The 25,508-nt window shown below is 48.6% G+C and overlaps 2 protein-coding genes across 3 annotated transcripts; one reads left to right on the top strand and one right to left on the bottom strand.

Moving 5' to 3' along the window:
• Positions 1 to 694: 694 nt before the first annotated feature.
• LOC148829020 (uncharacterized) lies at positions 695 to 11,501 on the bottom strand. Its single transcript, XM_088923311.1, has 4 exons — positions 11,176 to 11,501; positions 6,308 to 7,784; positions 5,856 to 5,859; positions 695 to 3,256 (listed from the first exon to the last, which is right to left on the bottom strand). Exons 2-4 carry the CDS (start codon positions 7,549 to 7,551, stop codon positions 2,222 to 2,224), a joined length of 2,283 nt encoding a protein of 760 aa, XP_088779437.1. The 5' UTR covers positions 7,552 to 7,784; positions 11,176 to 11,501; the 3' UTR covers positions 695 to 2,221.
• Positions 11,502 to 15,649: 4,148 nt separating this feature from the next.
• LOC148829019 (uncharacterized) lies at positions 15,650 to 23,980 on the top strand. 2 transcript variants are annotated; one of them, XM_088923313.1, is made up of 2 exons: positions 15,650 to 17,833; positions 22,823 to 23,980. In XM_088923313.1, the coding sequence occupies exons 1-2, from the start codon at positions 15,834 to 15,836 to the stop codon at positions 23,922 to 23,924; spliced, it is 3,102 nt and encodes a 1,033-aa protein (XP_088779439.1). In that variant the 5' UTR covers positions 15,650 to 15,833; the 3' UTR covers positions 23,925 to 23,980. The 2 variants fall into 2 exon arrangements, with proteins under 2 accessions (XP_088779439.1, XP_088779438.1); XM_088923312.1 differs by having other exon boundaries at positions 15,650 to 17,914; positions 22,991 to 23,980.
• The last annotated feature ends 1,528 nt before the right edge of the window (positions 23,981 to 25,508 follow it).

Here is a 25,508-nt window from a genome sequence, read left to right as displayed (position 1 = left end):
TATATCGATCTGTCCCGGATATTTATTAGATAGTTTGCATGTTTGTCCGGATGAATTTAGTGAAGACTCCGACACACGGCCCAATTCAAGGCTGCAGGCGGGGGCCAGAGCGACAGGCTGGGTGGACCCTGGCCAGCAGTCCAGTCCATCGCAGGGCATGGGGGTATGACTGTGAAAACTAATTCATGCTGTTTAATTGTACCCGCTTCGGCAATCGTGCCCATAGAGCCTATTGAATTAGAATATTCAAACCCTTCTTTGATAAACTGGGGCGGATTGGTCACAGAGGTGAGGTACACCCGTTTTCGCTCCTCTTTACCGGTCTTGTTCTCCACTTCTGACACATGCGCACGCTCTCTGACAGAAGTGGGTACCCGCAGGCTGAGCCCAACTGAAAAGGGGAACGTTAAAATGAATTTTCTCTCTCAAGGTTTTTCGTGTTTTTCTTTAAAAGGCAGTTCTGCCTTCTGTGGGGTACTGGGGCATCCCTGATGGAGACGGTCGCTCCCAGCCATCTCCGAGGTGCTCTGCCAGACTGAACCTCTTCCCACACTGTTCACTGCAGTACAGGGAAGTTATCTGAGGGTCTTCATGTAGAGGAACACTTGGAAATTGTAACAGTAAATTCTGAGAGTTCTTGACAACACTTAAGAATCAATCCAACATAATTTACAATCTCACACATGTATCAATAAATTGTTTATTATATATTTAGAATCCAACAGCAAAACATGCATAAAAACACAAATAACAGAATATATTTGTCAATTGACCTGCTGGGATCTGAAAGATTGATTTTTTAACTTCTGGACACTCCACTCAAAGCTCACTCAAAGGGATCCCCTCCACCACCACCAATGTGCAGCTCCACCTGGATGATGCGACGGCAGCCATAGTGCGCCAGAACGCTCCCCACACATCAGCTGTTAGTGGGGAGGAGAGCTCAGTAATGAAGTCAATTCATAGAGGGGGGTTATTAGGAGGCCATGATGGGTAAAGGCCAGGGGGGAGTTTGACCAGGACACTGGGGTAACACCCCGACTCTTCTCGAGAAACGCCCTGGGATTGTTAATGAGTCAGGACCTCGGTTTTACATCTCATCCGAAGGACGGCGCCTGTTTACAGTCTAGTGTCCCCGTCACTATACTGGGGCATTAGGACCGACACAGACCACACAGGGTGAGCGCCCCCTGCTGGCTCCACTAACACCTCTTCCAGCAGCAACCTTAGTTTTTCCCCAGAGGTCTCCCATCCAGGTACTGACCAAGCTCACACCTGCTGAGCTTCAGTGGGTTGCCAGTTGTGAGTTGCAGGGTGATATGGCTGCTGGGGGGATCAGAAGGAGAAGAGGTTGTAAAGCACTGTGGTCAAGTTCAAAGGTTTTATCCTTCTCGTACATTTTCATCACACACGTATTCTCAGATACAATATATCTGCAGTTACGACTGCACGTTATTAAAACTCACGTTGGGAATAATACTTTAAGTCTCAAGAATTACAATCATAATGTGAATAAAGAAGTTTCCTACTCAAAGATCTGCTGGCCCAGCATGATCTGAGTGGTCAGCTGCTTGCTCTGTGCTGGGAGTGTCTGGGAAAGACGTTACAACTGGCGATGGGTCAGGACCTGATCACAGACAATCTTGCACTTTTCCTGCATTCTTGTCACGATCGCAAACCCCTCCTCTTAAGGGCGCTCCAGCCCTTCCTCATTTTCTCCCATTACCTGCACCTGTTCTATATTTCAGTTCCCCCTTAAAAGCCAGACGCAGACTCCACTCCTGGTTCCTAATTGAATTCCGCTTCGCGAGAGCCCGGGTCCTGCTGCGTCTGGCTGTTATGGTTTTAAACTTCTGTTCCTGATTCTCCGCCCCGCCGGTCCCGACCCGGTTTATGGTTTTAATTCCCTGGATGGATCCCCTGGCCTTGGACTCTACCTTCTGTCTTGGATACCCGTTTGGATTTTCTCTTGGATCGTTCACCCCGGACTCACTCCCCCTGGACACCTGCACCCCTTGGACACATCCCCTGTCTCCATACCCTCTCCTGCATGACTTTTTCCCCAGTGTATCTTCACAATTCCGGATCGTGTCTTCCGCATAGGGCCCGGAAAGAACTACTCGTGACATTGCTCTTACATAAAAGCCCATGATGCGTGTCAATGCAAAAGGTAAATGTCTTTACTAATACTTAATTCTAAGGAAAATAATATACTTTTCCACTACAATGATTTCTCTCCCATATGAATCCGTTTATGACTTTTGAGGGCTCCTACCTGATGGAAACCCTTCCCACACTGTTCACAGCAGTACGGCTTCTCTCCTGTGTGAATCCGTTCATGAATCTTGAGATTTGCTGCTTGATTGAAGCTCTTCCCACACTGCTTACAGCAGTACGGTCTCTCTCCTGTGTGGATCCGTTCATGATTCTTCAGAATTGCTGCTTGATTGAAACTCTTCCCACACTGCTTACAGCAGTACGGTCTCTCTCCTGTGTGAACTCGTTCATGAATCTTCAGATTTGCTGCCACACTGAAACTCTTCCCACACTGTTTACAGCAGTACGGTCTCTCTCCTGTGTGAATCCGTTCGTGAACTCTGAGATGTGCTGCCAAAATGAAGCTCTTCCCACAATGTCCACAGCAGTACGGTCTCTCTCCTGTGTGAATCCGTTCATGACACTTGAGAGACCCAGCCTCACTGAAACTCTTCCCACACTGCTCACAGCTGTATGGTCTCTGTCTTGTGTAAATCCGCTCATGATACTTGAGGGCTCCTGCTTGGTTGAAACTCTTCCCACAGTGTTCACAGCAGTACGGTCTCTCTCCTGTGTGAACTCGTTCATGAATCTGGAGATTTGCTGCCTGCTTGAAACTCTTCCCACACTGTTTACAGCAGTACGGTTTCTCTCCTGTGTGAATCCGTTCATGACGCCCAAGATCTCCTGCCTGCTTGAAGCTCTTCCCACACTGCTCACAGCAGTACGGTCTCTCTCCCGTGTGAATCCGTTCATGAATCTTGAGATTTCCTGCTGAACTGAAACTCTTCCCGCACTGTTTACAGTAGTACGGTCTCTCCCCCGTGTGAATCCGTTCATGACATTTGAGGGCTCCTGCCTGGATAAACCTCTTTCCACACTTTTCACAGCAGTATGGTCTCTGTCCTGTGTGAATCCGTTCATGATTCCTGAGATTAGCTGCCTGATTGAAACTCTTCCCACAGTGTTCACAGCCGTACGGTCTCTGTCCTGTGTGGATCTGGTCACGATTCACCTCGGTTCCTGCATGGACCTTATGTGGTCGTTTGGTCTGTGTTTTAATCTGGTCAGACTCCTGATGGGGCTCAGTGTCCAGTACTGCAGTTCTGAGGGACTGAATCCTGGACAGATCAGCAGTGTAGCTGGAGTCCAGATCACTTTCACTCTTCACACTGGGAGCCACAACATCTGAACAGGATTCATGAGACTCTTGAGCATCAAATCCTCGTGAATCACACTGAGGTTCTGTTTTAAAACTCTTAGATTCCAGTATCTGGAGTTTGTGTTCAACACAACCACATCCTACTGCATCCTGAGTTCCCAGCTCATCCTTCACACACAGAGGACACCCTGATGCACTGAGTCCTTGTGTAACACAGCCTGTCTCTGGCTCTGCCATGTGGACAGACTCTGGTCCTCTGAGCTCCTCCTCACTCTGTCTGGTCCTGTGCTGCTCAGGGAGCCTCTGTCTGTCTTCAGGAGCTGTGGGCTCTGTGTCCTGCCTCAGACTGGAGCCCCACTCCGGCTCACAGTGCTGCAGCTCAGTGGAGCCCTGTCCCCAGTGTCAGGGAGAGCGCTGGTCTCTACAGCTCCTGGGGGAGAGACACACAGGAGAAGAGACTTTATCCACCTGCTCTGAGAATGGACATTAGTCAATACAGTGTATATCAGGACAACTATATAACCTTTTTATCTGCAAAAATGTCTTCCTTTCTTGCTGTATCAGTTTGTTAACCAAATGTCTTTACCATATTTTTCCTCAATATCCAATTTACAGATTTACCATAGGCTGTATAATTTATGTTAATCTGTATAATGTCCTACTAGTCTCAGGACACATTCAATGTACAAGTCAGTTAAACAGATCATTTTTTTTCTTCAGCAAGGAAAATGCTGCACAACTGTATTTCCCTCCAGTTTCTCCTGATGAGCTCCTGGGCTGGACTGGCCTCATGTTCTGTGTCGCTGTCATGCTGAACAGTGAAACATTTAGATCTTAGTTCAGTATCAAATAGAAAAAAATGTAAAACACTACACTATTTCAGGACTGAGTATTTAGTATAAACAGTTTTGTTTTGATCATTATCACAATTACAATATCTAATAACATTCATTCTGTCACGATTCACTCACACAGACTCGGCAATCTCGCAGTTAAATCCAGACCTGATCTCTTACAGCGGCCCTGTCCCGACCGCAGGAGCAGGCTGACAGTCCAGGGGACGAGACAGAAACAACAGGACACTGTTTTCTCTTCACTCCCACTGCAGGGGCTCAATATAAACAGCGGTGAAGCATGAAGACACTGATAACACCTCTCTCTGTGCTCGTCACTGGACTCCGCTCGGACTGCTCCTGAACTCGCTGGGACTCCACAGGACTCGGGTCAGCTGGAAGACGAGCCGGACTCCACTCCGCTCCTCTTACTGAGGGACTCGGACCCGAGACCATGGAGATACAGACCCAAGTCCGATTCGAAAAATTCTGTTTTTTGATGACCCGAACAGCGGAGATTAGACTGTGCGCCTTCACCGCGACACAGTAAACAGTTACACGAGAAATTATTAAACGTCTTTTAATGTTAACTGTTATTTAACTATTCTTTAATCGTAAAAAAATGTCAATGCGAAATGATTCTTGTACAAATCTCTACCGCTTTAACCGTCACCAGCGCACTTCCGGCTTCCGGTGAGCGCTTTACGGTAGCCATAGTAACGGGCGCTGATCGGGTCCGGGTCCGGGTCCGGGTGGGCACTGTGCGCCCAGCGGAACCACAGTTCCAGCAGGATCAGCACCTGCACCCTGTGCTCAGGGCGAGAGGACACAGCGCAGACAGCGGGCTCAGAAAGTCACACATCTGGGGAGCAGCCCGCAGGCTGCGGTCAGAAATGAGCTCAGATGTCAACAGACGGACTCAGACTCAGCGTGACTCACCGGCCCAGCAGGGACCCGCTCAGGGCGGGTCAGGGAGTCCGGTTCTCCTGACGGAGGGAGACTTGTTCTTCCAGCGGGACGGACCTGCAGGCGAGACCCTGCACAGCCCTCACTGGCGCGAGACAGGAAGTCCCGCCCTGAGAGGAGAGAAGACCACGCCCCCTTCCTCTACAGCTCTTAGTTCAACACAGGTACGAGAAGTCACGTGGTAAAATAAATACTTGACGAAAAAGGCACGAGGAGACGTTCAAATCAAGATGACCAAATTCAGAATGGGATTGATTAGTGTAACCACTCTTATTGTGTTAATTTAGCTCACATATATAATATTTCGTGTTTGTCCGGATAAACTGAGAGGAGTCTTGTGTGAGACACCAGAAAAAAATGGAGAGGCAAACGTAGGTGAAGAAGTAACTAAATATGGGTAAAATACATTTCCTGAAATTTCAGAAATCAGATTTTTTCTTAAAAAGGACTGATGTCATGCAATAGCAACACAGTCTTGTTAATGGTGTGTGTCCGAATTTCTCTCATGACTGTCACGTCCAAAAGAAAATTAATGTATGCATGTGTGTGTGCACCAGTTGCCACAATGTTTGGAACAATGGAGTCCCGCTGCAAAGTGTAGTTTTAAATATTGTAAATATCATAATTTATTCACTAACTCTCCTCTCAAAATGTGTCATAAAGGCAGAGCTATGATTTAATTCAGATTGTCTCAACAAAGTTTGCTCTTAGTGTTCTTTCTGAGCTTCAGAATGGACAGAAACTCCTGATCGTGTCTGTTTTTGTGATTCCCAGCGGCGTCCTGCATCTTAGATTAGAAAAGGGAATACAAAGATAACATCAATATGTTTGCGACACTTTATTATCCAGAGATGTTCCAACGAGTACAGATGTTTAAGTCCCATGTCCTACTAAGTAAATGTGTAAAATCAGCTGGTTTTTTTAAACGCAGTGGAGGAAAATGTGGTGTCTTTACTAAACAAACACACTTCAGTGAAGGTGTCCCCAAAGGAGTACAACCGAGACCTCCAGCAGCGCAACAGACTATTTCTGCTTCATCACACTACACCCCTGTCGGCAGCAGTATGATTCCCGTCACGCGTGACTCTGCTCGTGTCGCTTCAGGAGCCCGGCCCTGATGAAGCTCTTCCCGCACTGGGTGCAGCAGTAGGGCCTCTCCCCCGTGTGGATCCGCTGGTGGTACTTCAGGGATGCGGGCAGGATGAAGCTCTTCCCGCACAGCTCGCAGCAGTAGGGCCTCTCTCCCGTGTGGATGCGCTCGTGACACTTGAGGTTCCCCGCCCTAGTGAAGCTCTTCCCGCAGTAGGAGCAGCTGTAGGGCCTCTCCCCTTTGTGGATGCGCGCGTGCCTCACGAGGTCTCTCGCCATACTGAAGCTCTTCCCGCACTGGTCGCAGCAGTAGGGCTTCTCCCCCGTGTGGATGCGCTCGTGACCTTTAAGGTGCACTGCCTGGCTGAAGCTCTTCCCGCAGTGCTCGCAGCAGTAGGGCTTCTCCCCCGTGTGGATCCGCTCGTGACACTTCAGGTCCAGGGCCCTCTTGAAGCTCTTCCCGCACTGCTCGCAGCAGTAGGGCCTCTCTCCCGTGTGAATCCGCTCGTGTCTCTTGAGGTTCCCCGCCCAGCTAAAGCTCTTCCCGCAGTGTTTGCAACAGTACAGCCTCTCTCCTATGTGAATGCGTTCATGGCTCTTGAGGTATCCCGCCCGGCTGAAGCTCTTCCCACACTGCATGCAACAGTGCGGTCTCTCTCCCGTGTGGATCCGTTCGTGAGTCTTGACATCTCCGGCCCTGGTGAAGCTCTTCCCGCACTGTCTGCAGCAGTACGGCCTCTCTCCTGTGTGGATCCGCTGGTGGATCTGAAGGCTGCTTGGATGGCTGAATGTCTTCCCACACTGGCTGCAGTGATACTGCCCCCCTCTGGCTCTGCTGGAGGCTGTGCTCTTGGCCTCCCCAGTCGGTGGGCTGGAAGGTCCAGGGTGCTGATGCACGAGCTGGAACGATGTGGTTTCTCTCCTCCCTCCACCCTGACACTCCCCCCCGGGCCTCTTTCCCAGACCCCCAGACTGGCCTTCCTCTGGTCTCCGTCTGCAGAGCTGAGGTCCTGTTGTGAAAATTTCAGATTCTCCTGCAGTCGGTCCCTCCACAGTGAGCTCAGATCCTGCTGCAGACAGTTCCTCTATCTTGAGCTCAAGTCCAACAGCAGGCTGTTCCTCCGTTTTCAGCCCAGATCTTACGGTCGACTCTTCCTCTCCTTTGAGCTCAGGCTCTGCTGTAGACGCTTCCTCTAGAGTGAGCTCAGTTTTTATAAAAAGCTGAGATTCTAGTTTAGTTTCCATTTCTCCAGCACACTTAGATCCCAGGTTATAAGGTTCTTCTGTATCACACTTAGGTCTTACTCTGTGAGGTAATTAAGTAACATGCCAAATTTCCAGCTCATCTTCCCTCTACAGAGCACTCCGAGATCTCCTGGGTCCTTGTGTTACACAGCCTGCCCCACTCCTGCTCACAGTGCTGCAGCTCAGTGGAGCCCTGTCCCCAGTGTCAGGGAGAGCGCTGGTCTCTACAGCTCCTGGGGGAGAGACACACAGGAGAAGAGACTTTAATAACAGCTCTGATCGGACTGGAGCCCTGTCCCCAGTGTCAGGGAGAGCGCTGGTCTCTACAGCTCCTGGGGGAGAGACACACAGGAGAAGAGACTTTAATAACAGCTCTGATCGGACTGGAGCCCTGTCCCCAGTGTCAGGGAGAGCGCTGGTCTCTACAGCTCCTGGGGGAGAGACACACAGGAGAAGAGACTTTAATAACAGCTCTGATCAGACTGGAACCCCTGTCCCCAGTGTCAGGGAGAGCGCTGGTCTTTAACATTGTTATCTGCATTTCTTCCTTTCTCTCCATAAAACTTTATTACATTAATCTCAAGATACTGTTAGATGTATTTTTATGTTACAAAGATTCATACAAAATAGTTTCCAGTGCCTCTCAGAAATATTGGGAGTAGTCAGCAGCCATATCACCCTAAAGCTCCGCTGAAGCTCAGCAGGTGGGAGCCTGGCCAGTACCTGGAGGGGAGACTCCTGGGAGAGCTGAGGCTGCTGCTGGGAGAGGTGTTAGTGGGACCAGTAGAGGGTGCTCACCCTGCAGTCTGCATGGGTTCTAATGCCCCAGTACTAGTGGTGGGGACACTAGAGTGGGAAAAAAAAGGTCTTTTGGATGAGACATAAAACCAAGGTCCTGACTCTCTGTGGTCATGAACAATCCCAGGGTGTCTCTCGAGAAGAGTAGGGGTGTCACCCCAGTGTCCTGGTCAAACTCCCCCCTGGCCTTTACCCATCATGGCCTCCTAATAACCCCCCTCTCTGAACTGGCTCCATCCCTCTGCTCTCCTCCCACTGAGAGCTGGTGTGTGTGAGAGGACTGGAGCATCATCCAGGTAGGGCTGCACACTGGTGGCGGTAGTGGGATTCCCCCCCGACCTGTACAGCGCTCAGAGTGGGGGGTGTCCAGTGTCAGGATTATTTATTTCATCCAGACTTTTTCTCCTGGGAGTTCCACCTAAGGAATTGGCTTCAGCATCGCCAGGCAGGACCTCCCCAGCAGGACGAGCTCGCCGCTCGACTGATTAACGAGCCCATGATTGTAAGGTATCGCAAAACGAAAACCTATTTTCTCATTCCCTTTCTCAGTTCCTCACCAAGCACTTTGTACCTGTGAGCATGAGATCAATAACAGGGACAACAACAATATGACATCCATTCTTTTGGGGTAAGCCCATACATACATTTGATCAGATCTGATCAGGCACATTGAGCGCAGTGAACCCGTGTGTGTTCAACGGACGTGGCTTTAACAGATTTTGGGTTGAACAGAATTTCGGCGAAAGAGGAATGCTGTTTGTAAATTCAGAAATACCCGACTTTCTCTGTAAAAAACGGGGGGAAATGCACAAATAATGAAACTAAAACAAGGTCAAAAGAACACAGATTTGAAATTCAGGATTGTCAACGGGGTCAGCTGCTGACGAGGAGTGTCATCTGCGATTTTTAGTTTTCATTGGCTGTTGATCGCCATCACTGGCAAATAAGTCAAACGAGGTACAGTACAGTAGCATATTCTTTATATATAGGCAGTAGGGTCTGCTTCTCCACGACTTCGTCTGGCCTGCGGAGTCTCAGACGGAGGAAAAGCAGAACGGGATGAACGTACTGGAACAAACCATCACGGTTTATTTATCAAACGACAGCGGTGGCTGTCGGCAACGAGATGCTTTCGAACGAAATGGGACAAAAGCTAAAGTTCTGTATCAGAAGGGTGGTCTTGGTTCTGTACTGGAACAAAACGCCCCAGGTTCGCTGTCAGCAGTGTGGAAACAACTGTGCCGGCTCTCTGACAGATTCGTCGCTCTGTGCACTCCAGTGGGCCGTACTGATCACAGAGGCGGAGAGGGAAAGTGCAGGCATCCTCTGGACACAGAGGAGCGATTCACGTTGTCTGTTTCAGATGATGACTGTAAAATGACTGTTGTTTGTGCTGTTAGTCAATGTTATTTAAAATAACTTAGTCAATGTTTTAGCACTTAAATGATAAGACAAGACATATCACGTCTTTTAACCATAACTACGACGTACATATGGATATACATACCTATGCAACAATATAAAGCTGGACTTGGTTAAATGTGAATTTGAGTATTCAAGACGGCTCTCAGCACCAAACCCTCATGAATGCCGAGACTCTACTGTACGATATACTGTATTCCTCTCAAAATAGTGTTTTCGGCTGAAAAAACATGATTTGTGATTAAGCACACTTTCAGCAACAACGGACTCTCCTTCCCCCTTATTAGTCAACAAAAGACGGATTGTTGTGACGCAGATGAAAGGGTTACGGAGCTGCAGCTCAGAGAATCTCTGTGGAATGGTGTCCATTTTCATACATTACATATCTGTAATATATAAACAAATACAGTTCCATACTTCAGAGTATGTAAAACGTGTTTTACCCAATTTAATTCACTCAGTTTCTGCACCACAGTTTCTCTGCACTGTAGGTCGCACTGGGTAAGAGCTGCTTTTAAACACAGGAATATGAATATTCAATCTAACTGCGCTGCAGGTCCGGCTCCTTGTGGGCGTGTTGAGTATTTATCTCCCGAGCCCTGCGCGCTGGGTTCAGTCCGGCAGAGACGAGTCGCTTTGGAGCCGTTCTCAACACAGGACACGGCTCATTCTGAACACTTTCACACTCCTGATGGAACAGCCCGCTGGCGTGTTAATTCCACTCACACAGACTCGGCAATCTCGCGGTTAAATCTGAATCTGATCTCTTACAGCGGCCCTGTCCCGACCGCAGGAGCAGGCTGACAGTCCAGGGGACGAGACAGAAACAACAGGACACTGTTTTCTCTTCACTCCCACTGCAGGGGCTCAATATAAACAGCGGTGAAGCATGAAGACACTGATAACACCTCTCTCTGTGCTCGTCACTGGACTCCGCTCGGACTGCTCCTGAACTCGCTGGGACTCCACAGGACTCGGGTCAGCTGGAAGACGAGCCGGACTCCACTCCGCTCCTCTTACTGAGGGACACGGACCCGAGACCTCAGAAACACGGACCGGGTCCGGCTCGAAATGTTCTGTTATTCTGGGGACACCGGACCCGAACAGCCCAGATTAGACTGTGCTTGAGGCGACTGACAGAGATCTCCCACCAATTCAGTTTAAAGAGAGTTTCTCTCTCGCGCTGATCGGCAGGACCCCAGCGGGTCCGGGTCCGGGTGGGCACTGTGCGCCCAGCGGAACCACAGTTCCAGCAGGATCAGCACCTGCACCCTGTGCTCAGGGCGAGAGGACACAGCGCAGACAGCGGGCTCAGAAAGTCACACATCTGGGGAGCAGCCCGCAGGCTGCGGTCAGAAATGAGCTCAGATGTCAACAGACGGACTCAGACTCAGCGTGACTCACCGGCCCAGCAGGGACCCGCTCAGGGCGGGTCAGGGAGTCCGGTTCTCCTGACGGAGGGAGACTTGTTCTTCCAGCGGGACGGACCTGCGGGTGAGACCCCGCACAGCGCAGACACGCGCGGCCCCACCGCAGCGAGCTCGAACCTTTGTGCTGAAACAGCGCGAGACGGCAAATCTCCCCCCCCCCCCTCCGAGGGGAGAGAAGACCACGCCCCCCTCCCCCACTCCCACGGCAGCCGTGTGCACGGAAGTGCAACACCAGAAGGTGTCTCACAAGTCTGAGAATGTCGATTTACTCGAGCAGTCACTGGTAGTGCGCTGATTTATTTACGTTGTTTTGTTTTTTCCGGATACATGTAGGGAAGGATTTACCCGGACAGTTTTGGGTGTGACACCGGAAGAAAGGAAGGGAGAGACGGTCAGCACAGTCAGACTTTGTTAACCTGCTCATGTGTGTCTTACACGCTGTTTGATCTCTTGGCGTTCAGTAGCCCCAGGAGGAAGGAATTAACATGATCACAGAAACCCAGTTTGCTCCCAACTCGTCGGTCTGCTGTCGCCTGTCCTGACCCTCTGTCTGCAGGAGTTCCAGAGCTCTTCCACAGACTGTAAAGATGGATTATTATTAATATTAATTCCTTACGTTTATGTAGTGCTTTTCCGGACGCTGCCCTCAGAGCTCTTTCCAGCTCATGGGGATCCCCTCCACCCCCACCTGGATGATGCTCCAGTCCTCTCACACACACCAGCTCTCAGTGGGAGGAGAGCAGAGTGATGGAGCCAGTTCAGAGAGGGGGGTTATTAGGAGGCCATGAGGGGTAAAGGCCAGGGAGGAGTTTGACCAGGACACTGGGGTGACACCCCTACTCTTCTCGAGAGACACCCTGGGATTGTTAATGACCACAGAGATTAATGACTGGTCATGGCTGCCTATCTTGCCTCTGATGCTCAACTGTAATTTTAATGAACTTTTTTTAATCATCCATGAACTGTCTTCTCAGGGTGAGATAAATCCCAGCAGACTCTGGGTTCTCCCGGAGCGAGTCTGACACTCCTGTGCTGAACTGTGCGTCTGTGTGCACTGTGGTGGACTGGTGTCCCTCCGCTGTATGACCCTACCTCGCACCCTCTCGAGGAAGACTCTGGGAAACAGCAGCGCTACAGCGTCCCATGATAAACCCTCAGCTGGCGAGCGGCCAGGCCACGCTTTATTTTCACGGCGTTTATTTCTTGCCTCGTCGACACACAGTGTCGAGCAGCACATCCCCCCAGAACCGGCTCAAACCCGCCCTTCCAGTCGTAGTTAAAACAAGTCTCGCCCGCCGGGGATCATAACTAAAGCTCAGTCGTGTTGTTGTGAAATCGCTGCTCCCTGCTGCCGCTCTCCTCGTTATGTGTTGTGCGCTCTGATCAGCCGATCCAGAATCCAATCGGTATTTCTGTTGGTTTTTTTTTACTATTTCATTGCCATCCACTGTTCTCCACAGTGATCAAATCCACAACACTAAAGTCATAGAACTGGAAATATACACCCAGAAAAAAGATCACCCCTCACCCCAACACCGCCCGCCCCAAAAAGACAGTTTACATATATAATATATAATATAATGTAACGCATACGGCCGTCAGTGGTGTTTTTTTTAAAGAATTTTTTATTAAATGTGCAAAGAATTTACAAATACAAATACAATCAGAGGATCAAATTAGGTACAAGAGAACAAACACAAACAGAAAAATAAACAGTTAACCGCCAGAGGTAATAAGTAAGTTATATGATTAAATTGTATTTTTTACATATATCATATGTTTTCCGTGCTTTATTATTTCTCACATTTTTAATAGAATTTAAATAGTGTTTCAGCTCCACCTCAAAAGAACTAAAAAGGGGAGTATTATTAGACCATTTGGATTTATGGAAGTGAAATTTACCAAGAATGATTAATAAATTGACTATAAATAAATGCTCTTTTAGAAACAGGACGTCTGGGCACCCGAAGTTCTGTTCCTGTCCGTGTCGCCTCATCCGTCCCTCTTCTTCCGGTGTCACACACAAAACCGTCCGGCTAGGTCATCAGCGACGTTTATCCGGACCAACACCGTTCGAGAGCCATAAACGTTACACAAGCGGCCAAGCGAAAAAGTGAGTCTTTAAATTTGTTTTAAAAAAATCTTCTCAATCATTTTTCGTTTTGGGCCTAGAGGATAATCACTTATGTAGCACATATTTCCATCATTCAAATGTTTTCTTAGTGCAATTGTAATATATACAATACTCATAAGTGCACATATAGCATCGCCCTGAGAGAAAAACAGTTGTGTACTACAAAAAACGTTGAACCGGGGTAAATCAATACGAGGTGTGCACAGCATTCATACTGACATTTATGAATATTCCGGAGATGAGCCCTTGTGTCCGTTTTAAAGTGTTCAAATCTAGGTGTCTCCCCGAAAATGTTCCTTGTATGTATACAGTAACGGGCTAGCGTAATGATGAAGTCGATGGCAAGCCAAATTTCATTTATTTTTTTCGATGGGACCAGAAAGTAACATAACATCTACTTCTCTAAAAGTGATGTCAACGTTATAGCATTTTGCAAATCAATCCAGAATGTTTCAACAACGGGACACAATCAAAACAAATGCTGTAGTTTCTGGTCTACTTTCGCAGTAGACACAGTGATCATATAGATTCATTTTGAACTGAGCACAGCAAGGGTCTTTACGGAGTACATTAGTCATTTACGGCGAGGAAATTCGATGAACATTTTTGGACGACCCCTCCTTAATCTTATTAATATTATACAATACTTCCCTGGCATAATTGTATATTGTATTCCAGTCACGCTATCTGCCAAACGTCGCATTATAATGTATCGTTTAAAGAACAAGATACTGTCAGCTTTCAAAAGTGATTTCCAATACAACTATAACTCAATATAAATTTTCCCCGCTAAATCACTCGCGTGCGGTTCATTCTTCAAAGAGCTGTACCGGAAGGGGGCGTGGTCTTCTCTCCTCTCAGGGCGGGATTTCCTGTCTCGCGCTGCTGGAGCACAAGAGGGTCCGGGCTCGCGCGTGTCTGCGCTGTGCAGGGTCTCACCCGCAGGTCCGTCCCGCTGGAAGAACAAGTCTCCCTCCGTCAGGAGAACCGGACTCCCTGACCCGCCCTGAGCGGGTCCCTGCTGGGCCGGTGAGTCACGCTGAGTCTGAGTCCGTCTGTTGACATCTGAGCTCATTTCTGACCGCAGCCTGCGGGCTGCTCCCCAGATGTGTGACTTTCTGAGCCCGCTGTCTGCGCTGTGTCCTCTCGCCCTGAGCACAGGGTGCAGGTGCTGATCCTGCTGGAACTGTGGTTCCGCTGGGCGCACAGTGCCCACCCGGACCCGGACCTGGACCCGATCAGCGCACGTTACTATGGCTACCGTAAAGCGCTCACCGGAAGCCGGAAGTGCGCTGGAGATGCTCGTGTCCGTCAGTAATTCTACAAACACGATATCAAACTGAGACCCCAAAGGTTGAAAGAATAGGGGGGGAATTCCGGATATTTTATACGATTTAGAAACTTCTCCTGTACGGCGTTTTATAGATTAAACAAAGATGAAAGAAGCAGCCCGAGCTCTGGTTTGCGGTGGTTCTGGTTCGAAACGTTGTTTCCTTCAGTAAGAGGGGAGTCCAGTGACGAGCACAGAGAGAGGTGTTATCAGTGTCTTCATGCTTCACAGCTGTTTATATTGAGCCCCTGCAGTGGGAGTGAAGAGAAAACAGTGTCCTGATGTTTCTGTCTCGTCCCCTGGACTGTCAGCCTGCTCCTGTGTCTGGGACCCAAATCTTTTTAATAATTGTGTTCAGTGTAAGAAGACTCTGCTAAGCTCTTTTGGTCACATGTTTCATACATTTTCTTCTTGAAAGAAAAATTCTACCAAATACTAACTTGTACATTGAATGTGTCCTGAGATTAGTAGGGCATTGTATTAATTTAACATAAATAATACAGACACTAACACATCTGAAAATATCTTTATTGAGATAAATATGGTAAAGAATGTTTGACTAAGTTAAATAAAATCTGGTTATGAAAGTTAAACAGCGAGAGAGAAATATTTTACAGACATAAATGTCCATTCTCAGAGCAAGTGAATAAAGTCTCTTCTCCTGTGTGTCTCTTCCCCAGGAGCTGTAGAGACCAGTGCTCTCCCTGACACTGGGGACAGGGCTCCAGTCTGATCAGAGCTGTTATTAAAGTCTCTTCTCCTGTGTGTCTCTCCCCCAGGAGCTGTAGAGACCAGCGCTCTCCCTGACACTGGGGACAGGGCTCCAGTCTGATCAGAGCTGTTATTAAAGTCTCTTCTCCTGTGTGTCTCTCCCCCAGGAGCTGTAGAGACCAGCGCTCTCCCTGACACTGGGGACAGGGCTCCAGTCTGATCAGAGCTGTTATTAAAGTCTCTTCTCCTGTGTGTCTCTTCCCCAGGAGCTGTAGAGACCAGCGCTCTCCCTGACACTGGGGACAGGGCTCCACTGAGCTGCAGCACTGTGAGCAGGAGTGGGGCTCCAGTCTGAGGCAGGACACAGAGCCCACAGCTCCTGAAGACAGACAGGGGCTCCCTGAGCAGCACAGGAGCAGACAGAGTGAGGAGGAGCTGAGGACCAGAGTCTGTCCACATGGCAGAGCCAGAGACAGGCTGTGTTACACAAGGACTCAGTGCACCAGGGTGTGCTCTGTGTGTGAAGGATGAGCTGGGAACTCAGGATGCAGTAGGATGTGGTTCTGTTGAACACAAACTCCAGATACTGGAATCTAGGAGTTTTAAAACAGAACCTCAGTGTGAGACACAAGGATTTGATGCTCAAGAATCTCATGAATCCTGTTCAGATGTTGTGTCTCCCAGTGTGAAGAGTGAAAGTGATCTGGACTCCAGCTACACTGCAGATCTGTCCAGGATTCAGTCCCTCAGCTCTGCAGCTCTGGACACTGAGCCCCATCAGGAGTCTGACCAGATTAAAACAGAGAGCAAGAGACTATTGAGCATCCAGCTAGAACAGGACCTACAATCCTTCGACACTGTCCAATGTGGCTCTTTCAAAGAACAGCAGAAAGCCAACTCATTAATTGCAGTCGAGTCTATTCACATTGCTGAGCCTGGAGCACAGCAGCTCGAAGATGGACTCCGAACAGAAGGACGTGGGAACAGTACTGAACTGGTTAAAATAGAGTGCGATTTGTTCTCCGAAGGACTGCCTGCAGTAAAACCTGAGCTCACTATAGAAGGACCGTCTATAGCGGGACTTGAGCTCAAGATAGAGGAACTGTCTGCAGCAGGATCTGAGCTCACTGTGGAGGGACCGACTGCAGGAGAATCTGAAATGTCCACAACAGGACCTCGGCTCTGCAGACGGAGACCAGAGGAAGGCCAGTCTGGGGGTCTGGGAATGAGGCCCGGGGGGGAGTGTCAGGGTGGAGGGAGGAGAGAAACCACATCCTTCCAGCTCGTGCATCAGCACCCTGGACCTTCCAGCCCACAGACTGGGGAGGCCAAGAGCACAGCCTCCAGCAGAGCCAGAGGGGGGCAGTATCACTGCAGCCAGTGTGGGAAGACATTCAGGCGTCCAAGCAGCCTTCAGATCCACCAGCAGATTCACACAGGAGAGAGGCCGTACTGCTGCAGACAGTGCGGGATGAGTTTCAAGAGGGCAGGACACTTCAAGAATCACGAACGGACTCACGCAGCGCAGGGCGTGTACTGCTGTTCCCAGTGTGGAAAGAAATTCAGGCGTCCAAGAAGCTTTCAGATTCACCAGCGCATTCACACAGGACACAGGCTGCACTGCTGCGAACACTGTGGAAAGAAGTTCAACTGGGCTGGAAACCTCAAGCGTCACGCGCAGATCCACACCGGAGAGAGCCCGCACTGCTGCGAGCAGTGTGGCCAGAGTTTCTCGAAGGTGACCGAACTCAAGCGCCACGAACGGACTCACACGGGAGAGAGGCTGTACTGCTGTGAATACTGCGGGAAGAGCTTCACCAGGCCCGGACACATGAAGGTTCATGAGCGCATGCACACGGGAGAGAAACCGTATTGCTGCTCTCATTGCGGGAAGAGCTTCACCAGGGCGGGACACCTCAATCGACACAAAGGGATTCACACAGCAGAGAGGCCGTACTGCTGTACGCAGTGTGGGAAGAGTTTCATTCATCGCACGTTCCTGAAGTATCACCAGCGGATCCACACAGGAGAGAGGCCGTACTGCTGCAAACAGTGCGGGAAGAGCTTCACCAGGGCCGGAGATGTCAAGACTCACGAACGGCTTCACACGGGAGAGAGACCGTACTGCTGTTCCCAGTGCGGGAAGAGCTTCAATAGAGCAGGATACCTCAAGAGCCACGAACAGATCCACACTGGGGAGAAGCCGTACCGCTGCGAGCAGTGCGGGAAGAGCTTCAGCACGAACAGGCACCTCAGCAGTCATGAACGGAGTCACGCAGAAGAGAAGCCGTACTGCTGCCCCCAGTGCGGGAAGAGTTTCAAGTATTCGGGACACCTAAAGAGTCACGAGCGGATTCACACGGGAGAGAGGCCGTACTGCTGTGAGCGCTGTGGGAAGAGCTTCAGCCAGGCGGGAGCCCTCAAGCGCCATGAGAGGATTCACACAGGGGAGAGACCGTTCTGCTGCAGCCAGTGCGGGAAGAGCTTCAGACAGCCAGGGCACCTGCAGCGTCACGAGCGGATTCACGCGGAGACGTCGTATTGCTGTGAATAGCTCGAGAGGGGTTTCAGCTGGGCGGAAGCGCTCGACGTCTCCTTCCAGCAGGACAGTTTCCCAGAGCACAGGGCCTCAGCTAGACTTGAGAATAGGAGAGTGAATGTTCTTGTGTCCCAGTCAGAGCCCGGCGTTGAATCTTCTTGACATTCTCTGGACAGCCGTGAAAACGGCTCTTCACGAGTGCTCCCCGTGCAACCTCGGAGAGCCTGACAAACCTGCTTAAACGAGCGCGATGTAATGGCTGCCGAAGGTGATTCCACCCAATATTGGGTTTATGGATTTATGAGTGTTGGTAAAATCAACAATCAGTCGGAGCATTCGGGTTTGGGATGAAGTAGTAAGTTGAAAAACGTGATGTAAAGTCGCCAAGTGATACACCCGCAGGAAGGCTCAGAAAACTTGGGACGGGCACTGTGTGCGACCCACTCGGTTTGCAAATCATGTGACAGGTCATTAATAAAACAGTTGCAGTGTTATTGACATTTTGGAATAGTTTGCAAAGCGGTCCGTTATAAGAGCTAAAAAACTGCCTATTTATCTGAACACATAATATTCTAGTATTTTAAAGACTCGGATGTCTGAGGTCACGCAGATCTGTGCTCATGGGTGCTGTTCCCATCAGGAGCTACACGGAGGTCTGAGGGCTGGATGTTCAAGGCCGCAGGGCTGGTGAAGCTCAGCACTGACAACAGTACAGAAATGGAGATGATCCGATGTCTGTCCAGCCCTGACCAGGAGGTCTCCTATCCCTGGAAAGACTCGCAGCCCCCCAGAGTCTTTCTCAAGAGGGTGCGAGGTAGGGTCATACAGCGGAGGGACACCAGTCCACCACAGTGCACACAGACGCACAGTTCAGCACAGGAGTGTCAGACTCGCTCCGGGAGAACCCGGAGTCTGCTGGGATTTATCTCACCCTGAGAACTGACAGTTCATCTCGGTATCATCTTACTCTGACATCGACAGGATGTCACTTTTGACAGCTCGTGGCTCAGATCACTTCTTAAAAGTTACAGGTGCAGAGAAGAGACCGAGCAACCACGATCAGGCATTAACAATCCATCTTCGGAGTCTGTCGGCTGTAGACAGAGGGTCGGGGACAAGCGACAACAGACTGACGAATTTAAAAATGAAGTGGTAACAGACGAACAGACTGGTTTTCCTGATAATGTAAATATCAGTGTTCCTCACTCCTGGGGCCAATGAACTCCAAGAGATCAAAGAGTGTTATTTAACTTCATGGCTGATCTCCTGTAAAACTGGCTGCTGAAAATGTCATTCCAAGATAGCGGGGCTTATCCACCGGTCCGTGAGCACAATATGGGAATCATTACAGGTAAAAGTTCGGTGGACAGGGAATGGATTTAACTCATGTTTACTATTCGCATCTGACAGTATTTCATGCTGCACCGTTGTTTCCCCCCGGACTAGCAACCCTGCTCTCATCTCCATCCGTTTCTCCCTTTCTTCCGGTGTTGCACACAAAACTGTCCGACTCACTCTTTTCTTTTTTTTTTTTTTTTAATTTTTATTTATGCTTAACAAAAGAACAAACATTACAATACAAACAAGAGTACATATAACAATTCCAAACAAAAATATCGTCAGGGGTACATACTACTACGTCAATTCAGGTTATGAAAAAAGATTAAACAAATTAAATAAAAATAATGTCCGCACTGCTTTCATATTTTTGCATTTCGAAATAGTCTGCAAATACCCCTTTACTTCCATTTTAAAATGCTCAAACACAGGGTACCTCCCAGGCCACTTCATTTTATGTATGTGATAACGTGCCAATATAATAATTAAATTTATTACAAAAGAAATGTTTATATTGTTTTCACTGGGGCTGAAACTTAACATAATATCTTTTTCAACAAAACAAATATCAATATTCGTCTCTTCTTTTATATAATTCTGCAACTTAGTCCAGAACATTTTTACCCTGGGACATAACCAAAACAAATGCTGAATAGTTTCAGGGCTATTGTCACAAAAAACACATTTGTCATCTATATTAATTTTAAATCATTGGGTAACAAGAGTTTTAACTGGGTAAATTCGATGAATTATTTTGTATGAAACCTCCTTAATTTTATTGGTTATACAATATTTATTGGGCATCATCCAAATTTTTCTCCAATCAATGCGCTTTCCAAATGCGGAATTCCAATATATTGTAGTCGCAAGTAAATTATCATTTTTTAACAGGGATCTCAAAAATTGGTTATTACATCCACAACTCACAATATCCTTTCCTTGTACTTTAATATGAGCTGTAAATTCTTCCAATGTTTCTAAAGGACTACTATTACAACTCCTTAAAAGAGTTAATATTTCCCCAGGAATCGCATTAATTACAGCAAAATACTGATCCAAAGTAATAGAAATATTGTATCTATTAACAAACTCGGTGTAACTATATATTTTATCATCAGCCTTGATTAATTGTTTAATCCAAATTATATCATTCTTGACCCAGTTTTCAAAAAATAAGGTTTTATTTCTAATTTTTATATATTTGTTGTTCCAGATAGTAAATCTATGTGGGGAAAAGTTATGTTTATACATAAGTGACCACGTCAGAAGTACTTGTTTATGAAAACTGGCAAGTTTCAAGGGGATTTTTCCAACGTCAAAGTTACACTTTAGTAAAAACTCTAGACCCCCTACTTCTTGAAATATCAGATTGGGGATTATATGCCATACACTTTGCTTATTTTTTAAATAGTTTTGTATCCATTTAATCTTAAAAATAGCATTAGATGTCCTAAAGTCTAAAGCATTTAAGCCCCCTTCTGCCTGCTGTCCGATTAACTCGTGTTTTTATATAAACTATATATCCGAGATAAATCTATCTGCGCAGATAATTCAACGTAATACAAACGGTTACACAAATAATTCACATATTTCCGAATATTTTTCTTCTTTTTATTATAATAGTCAATGACTTCCGTTACTCGCCTCAGGGCGGCAGAGCGGTCCAGGAAGGGGGCGTGGTCTTCTCCCCTCTCGGGGAGGGACTTCCTGTCTCGCGCTGCTGGAACACACAGAGGGTCCCAGCTCGCGCCAGTGGGGGCTGCGCGTGTCTGCGCTGTGCAGGGTCTCACCCGCAGGTCCGTCCCGCTGGAAGAACAAGTCTCCCTCCGTCAGGAGAACCGGACTCCCTGACCCGCCCTGAGCGGGTCCCTGCTGGGCCGGTGAGTCACGCTGAGTCTGAGTCCGTCTGTTGACATCTGAGCTCATTTCTGACCGCAGCCTGCGGGCTGCTCCCCAGATGTGTGACTTTCTGAGCCCGCTGTCTGCGCTGTGTCCTCTCGCCCTGAGCACAGGGTGCAGGTGCTGATCCTGCTGGAACTGTGGTTCCGCTGGGCGCACAGTGCCCACCCGGACCCGGACCCGGACCCGATCAGCGCGCGTTACTATGGCTACCATAAAGCGCTCACCGGAAGCCGGAAGTGCGCTGGAGATGCTCGTGTCCGTCAGTAATTCTACAAACACGATATCAAACTGAGACCCCAAAGGTTGAAAGAATAAGGGGGGAATTCCGGATATTTTATACGATTTAGAAACTTCTCCTGTACGGCGTTTTATAGATTAAACAAAGATGAAAGAAGCAGCCCGAGCTCTGGTTTGCGGTGGTTCTGGTTCGAAACGTTGTTTCCTTCAGTAAGAGGGGAGTCCAGTGACGAGCACAGAGAGAGGTGTTATCAGTGTCTTCATGCTTCACCGCTGTTTATATTGAGCCCCTGCAGTGGGAGTGAAGAGAAAACAGTGTCCTGTTGTTTCTGTCTCGTCCCCTGGACTGTCAGCCTGCTCCTGTGTCTGGGACCCAAATCTTTTTAATAATTGTGTTCAGTGTAAGAAGACTCTGCTAAACTCTTTTGGTCACATGTTTCATACATTTTCTTCTTGAAAGAAAAATTCTCCCAAATACTTACTTGTACATTGAATGTGTCCTGAGATTAGTAGGGCATTGTATTAATTTAACATAAATAATACAGACACTAACACATCTGAAAATATCTTTATTGAGATACATATGGTAAAGAATGTTTGACTAAGTTAAATAAAATCTGGTTATGAAAGTTAAACAGCGAGAGAGAAATATTTTACAGACATAAATGTCCGTTCTCAGAGCAAGTGAATAAAGTCTCTTCTCCTGTGTGTCTCTCCCCCAGGAGCTGTAGAGACCAGCGCTCTCCCTGACACTGGGGACAGGGCTCCAGTCTGATCAGAGCTGTTATTAAAGTCTCTTCTCCTATGTGTCTCTCCCCCAGGAGCTGTAGAGACCAGCGCTCTCCCTGACACTGGGGACAGGGCTCCACTGAGCTGCAGCACTGTGAGCAGGAGTGGGGCTCCAGTCTGAGGCAGGACACAGAGCCCACAGCTCCTGAAGACAGACAGGGGCTCCCTGAGCAGCACAGGAGCAGACAGAGTGAGGAGGAGCTCAGAGGACCAGAGTCTATCCACATGGCAGAGCCAGAGACAGGCTGTGTTACACAAGGACTCAGTGCACCAGGGTGTGCTCTGTGTGTGAAGGATGAGCTGGGAACTCAGGATGCAGTAGGATGCGGTTTTGTTGAAAACAAACTCCAGATACTGGAATCTAGGAGTTTTAAAACAGAACCTCAGTGTGAGACACAAGGATTTGATGCTCAAGAATCTCATGAATCCTGTTCAGATATTGTGGTTCCCAGAGTGAAGTGTGAAAGTGATCTGGACTCCAGCTACACTGCAGATCTGTCCAGGATTCAGTCCCTCAGCACTGCAGCTCTGGATACTGAGTCCCATCAGGAGTCTGACCAGATTAAAACACAGACTGAAGAACCACTGAGCATCTGTGCAGGAACTGTCAAGTATAATGAACGGATTCACAGAGCAGATAGACTATACAGTTGTGAAGACTGTGGAAAGAGTTTCAAGCGGTCAGGAGACTTCAATCGTCATAAACGAATTCACACAGCAGAGAGACCGTACTGGTGTGAGCAGTGTTTTAAGACCTTCAAACAAGCAGGAGCCCTGAAACGTCATGAACGGATCCACACAGCAGAGAGACCGTTCTGCTGTGAACGGTGTGGGAAGAGCTTCATTTTGGCAGCAAATCTCAAGATTCATGAACTCATTCATACAGGAGAAAGACTGCACTGTTGTGAACACTGTGGGAAGAGTTTCAGAAGTTCAGGAGCTCTCAAGACTCATGAACGGATCCACACAGGAGAGAGACCTTTCTGCTGTGAACAGTGTGGGAAGAGCTTCAGAAGTTCAGGATACCTCAAGACTCATGAACGGATCCACACAGGAGAGAGACCCTTCTGCTGTGAACAGTGTGGGAAGAGTTTCAGTCAGGGAGGAGCCCTCAAGTATCACGAACGGATTCACACTACAGACAGACCACACTGCTGTGAGCAGTGTGGGAAGAGCTTCAGTGTGGCTACAGCCCTGATACGCCACAAACAGATCCACACAGGAGAGAGACCTTTCTGCTGTGAACAGTGCGGGAAGAGTTTCAGAAGCTCAGGATACCTCAAGACTCATGAACGGATCCACACAGGAGAGAAACCGTACTGTTGTGAACAGTGTGGGAAGAGTTTTATCCAGGCAGGAGTCCTCAAGTATCATGAGCGGATCCACACGAGAGCCAGGCCGTACTGCTGTGCACAGTGCGGGAAGAGTTTCAACCAGGCAGGAGTCCTCAGGCGCCATGAACGGATTCACACAGGAGAGAGACCGTACTCCTGTGAACAGTGCGGGAGGAGTTTCAGTCAGGCAGCAAATCTCAAGAAACATGAATGGATTCACACAGGAGAGAGACCGTACTGGTGCGAACAGTGTGGGAAGAGTTTCAGACAAGCAGGTGCCCTCAAGTATCACGAGCGGATTCACACAAGAGAGAGACCGTACTGCTGTGAACAGTGTGGGAAGAGTTTCAGTCGGGCAGGAGCCCTCAAAAGTCATAAACGGATTCACACAGGAGAGAGACCATCATAGAAGCAATGCATTTAATGTACCTTGGAATTAAGTGTTATTAAAATTCATGTTAGGTGTTTGTTAGGTGTTTTTCTCTGCACATGGAGAATGTTTTAACACAGCTTTGTGTGCATGGGGTGTTTGTCCCATTGAGTGTTAATCTTGTTTGGTGATTGGGCCCCACACTTCACTGGCACTTGGGGAAATGGGTTCAATTGCACTTTTAAATATTTGCAGCCAGATTTTTATGGGGGGGGGTTAATGTTGGAATGGTGTAGATAGCCCTCCACACCCCTCTCTTACAGTGCCTTCACTGCGAGGTCAAAACTGCTCTGAGATCTGGCTCTCTTGTGGTCTTGTCCAGATGGGCTGTCAGCGCCCAGGTGTGACAGTCCTGCTCCGGCAGTGCCAGGCTCTGCTGTTCTGGGTCCAGATGGGCTGTCAGCGCCCAGGTGTGACAGTCCTGCTCCAGCAGTGCCAGGCTCTGCTGTTCTGGGTCCAGGTGGGCTGGCAGTGCCCAGGTCTGAGAGTCCTGCTCCAGCAGTGCCAGGCTGTTCTGGGTCCAGATGGGCTGGCAGTGCCCAGGTCTGACAGTCCTGCTCCAGCAGTGCCAGGTTCTGCTGTTCTGGGTCCAGGTGGGCTGGCAGTGCCCAGGTCTGACAGTCCTGCTCCAGCAGTGCCAGGCTCTGCTGTTCTGGGTCCAGATGGGCTGGCAGTGCCCAGGTCTGTCAGTCCTGCTCCAGCAGTGCCAGGCTCTGCTGTTCTGGGTCCAGATGGGCTGGCAGTGCCCAGGTCTGACAGTCCTGCTCCGGCAGTGCCAGGCTCTGCTGTTCTGGGTCCAGATGGGCTGGCAGCGCCCAGGTCTGACAGTCCTGCTCCAGCAGTGCCAGGCTCTGCTGTTCTGGGTCCAGATGGGCTGGCAGCGCCCAGGTCTGACAGTCCTGCTCCAGACTGTCTCTTTGTCACCCCCAAAGTGGTCCAAAACCCCCAGCAACATTAGCAAAGATATACATCTGTTTAAACCAAGGTGATGTTATATTAGCCGTGGGTCCATATGGTAGATTTCACCCACACTGTGGAGATACACGAATGTTTGTTTGGTCAGAAAAGAGACTTTTCCCAGTCAGCGCTGAACTGTGCCGATGTTTCCTCCTGTACAGTATTTACGTCTCTCTCTCTTCCTCCCAGTGTCACACACAAAACACCTCTTCACATGAGTGAAGAGACACATCTGACTAAACCAAGGTGAGTTTCTGTGAGCTGTGGGCTGCTACTTCACATCTGACCCTTTACTCATTTTGGACGGTTCACAGATGTTGTTTTTGTCCAGGGTCACGGCTAAATATACTGATAGCAACATACTGCAAAAAGTGATGTTTCCGATGACAATAAACAAAAATAAAAGCTCATCTCGTTGAATTCAATCGCTTTTCATTGGAGGGGAAAAAAAACGTTTACAAAAACAATTTACGGGCCTGCCCATTTACAGTAGTATCGGTTAAAGAAACGTGTTGCACAATCAATAATAAATCATGGGTATTAATAGGTAACAAGCTTACATTTGTCAAACGCAGGGATCAGTGAAGGTGATCCGTAATACAAAGC

Source organism: Atractosteus spatula, chromosome 8 (genome assembly GCF_055471065.1).
Source record: "Atractosteus spatula isolate fAtrSpa1 chromosome 8, fAtrSpa1.hap1, whole genome shotgun sequence".
Classification (NCBI taxonomy): Eukaryota; Metazoa; Chordata; class Actinopteri; order Semionotiformes; family Lepisosteidae; genus Atractosteus; species Atractosteus spatula.
Note: the sequence above shows the minus strand (reverse complement) of the source record. Positions and strands in the feature narration are given on the sequence as shown.

What these genes read in the sequence shown, in the direction of transcription:
- LOC148829020 (XM_088923311.1), bottom strand. Translation starts at nt 7,551, where the DNA reads ATGGAAACTAAACTAGAATCTCAGCTTTTTATAAAAACTGAGCTCACT.
- LOC148829019 (XM_088923313.1), top strand. Translation starts at nt 15,834, where the DNA reads ATGGCAGAGCCAGAGACAGGCTGTGTTACACAAGGACTCAGTGCACCA. An exon ending in ATTCACACAGGGGAGAGACC is followed by an intron (nt 17,834 to 22,822) that starts GTTCTGCTGCAG and finishes CAGAGCAGATAG; the next exon opens with ACTATACAGTTGTGAAGACT.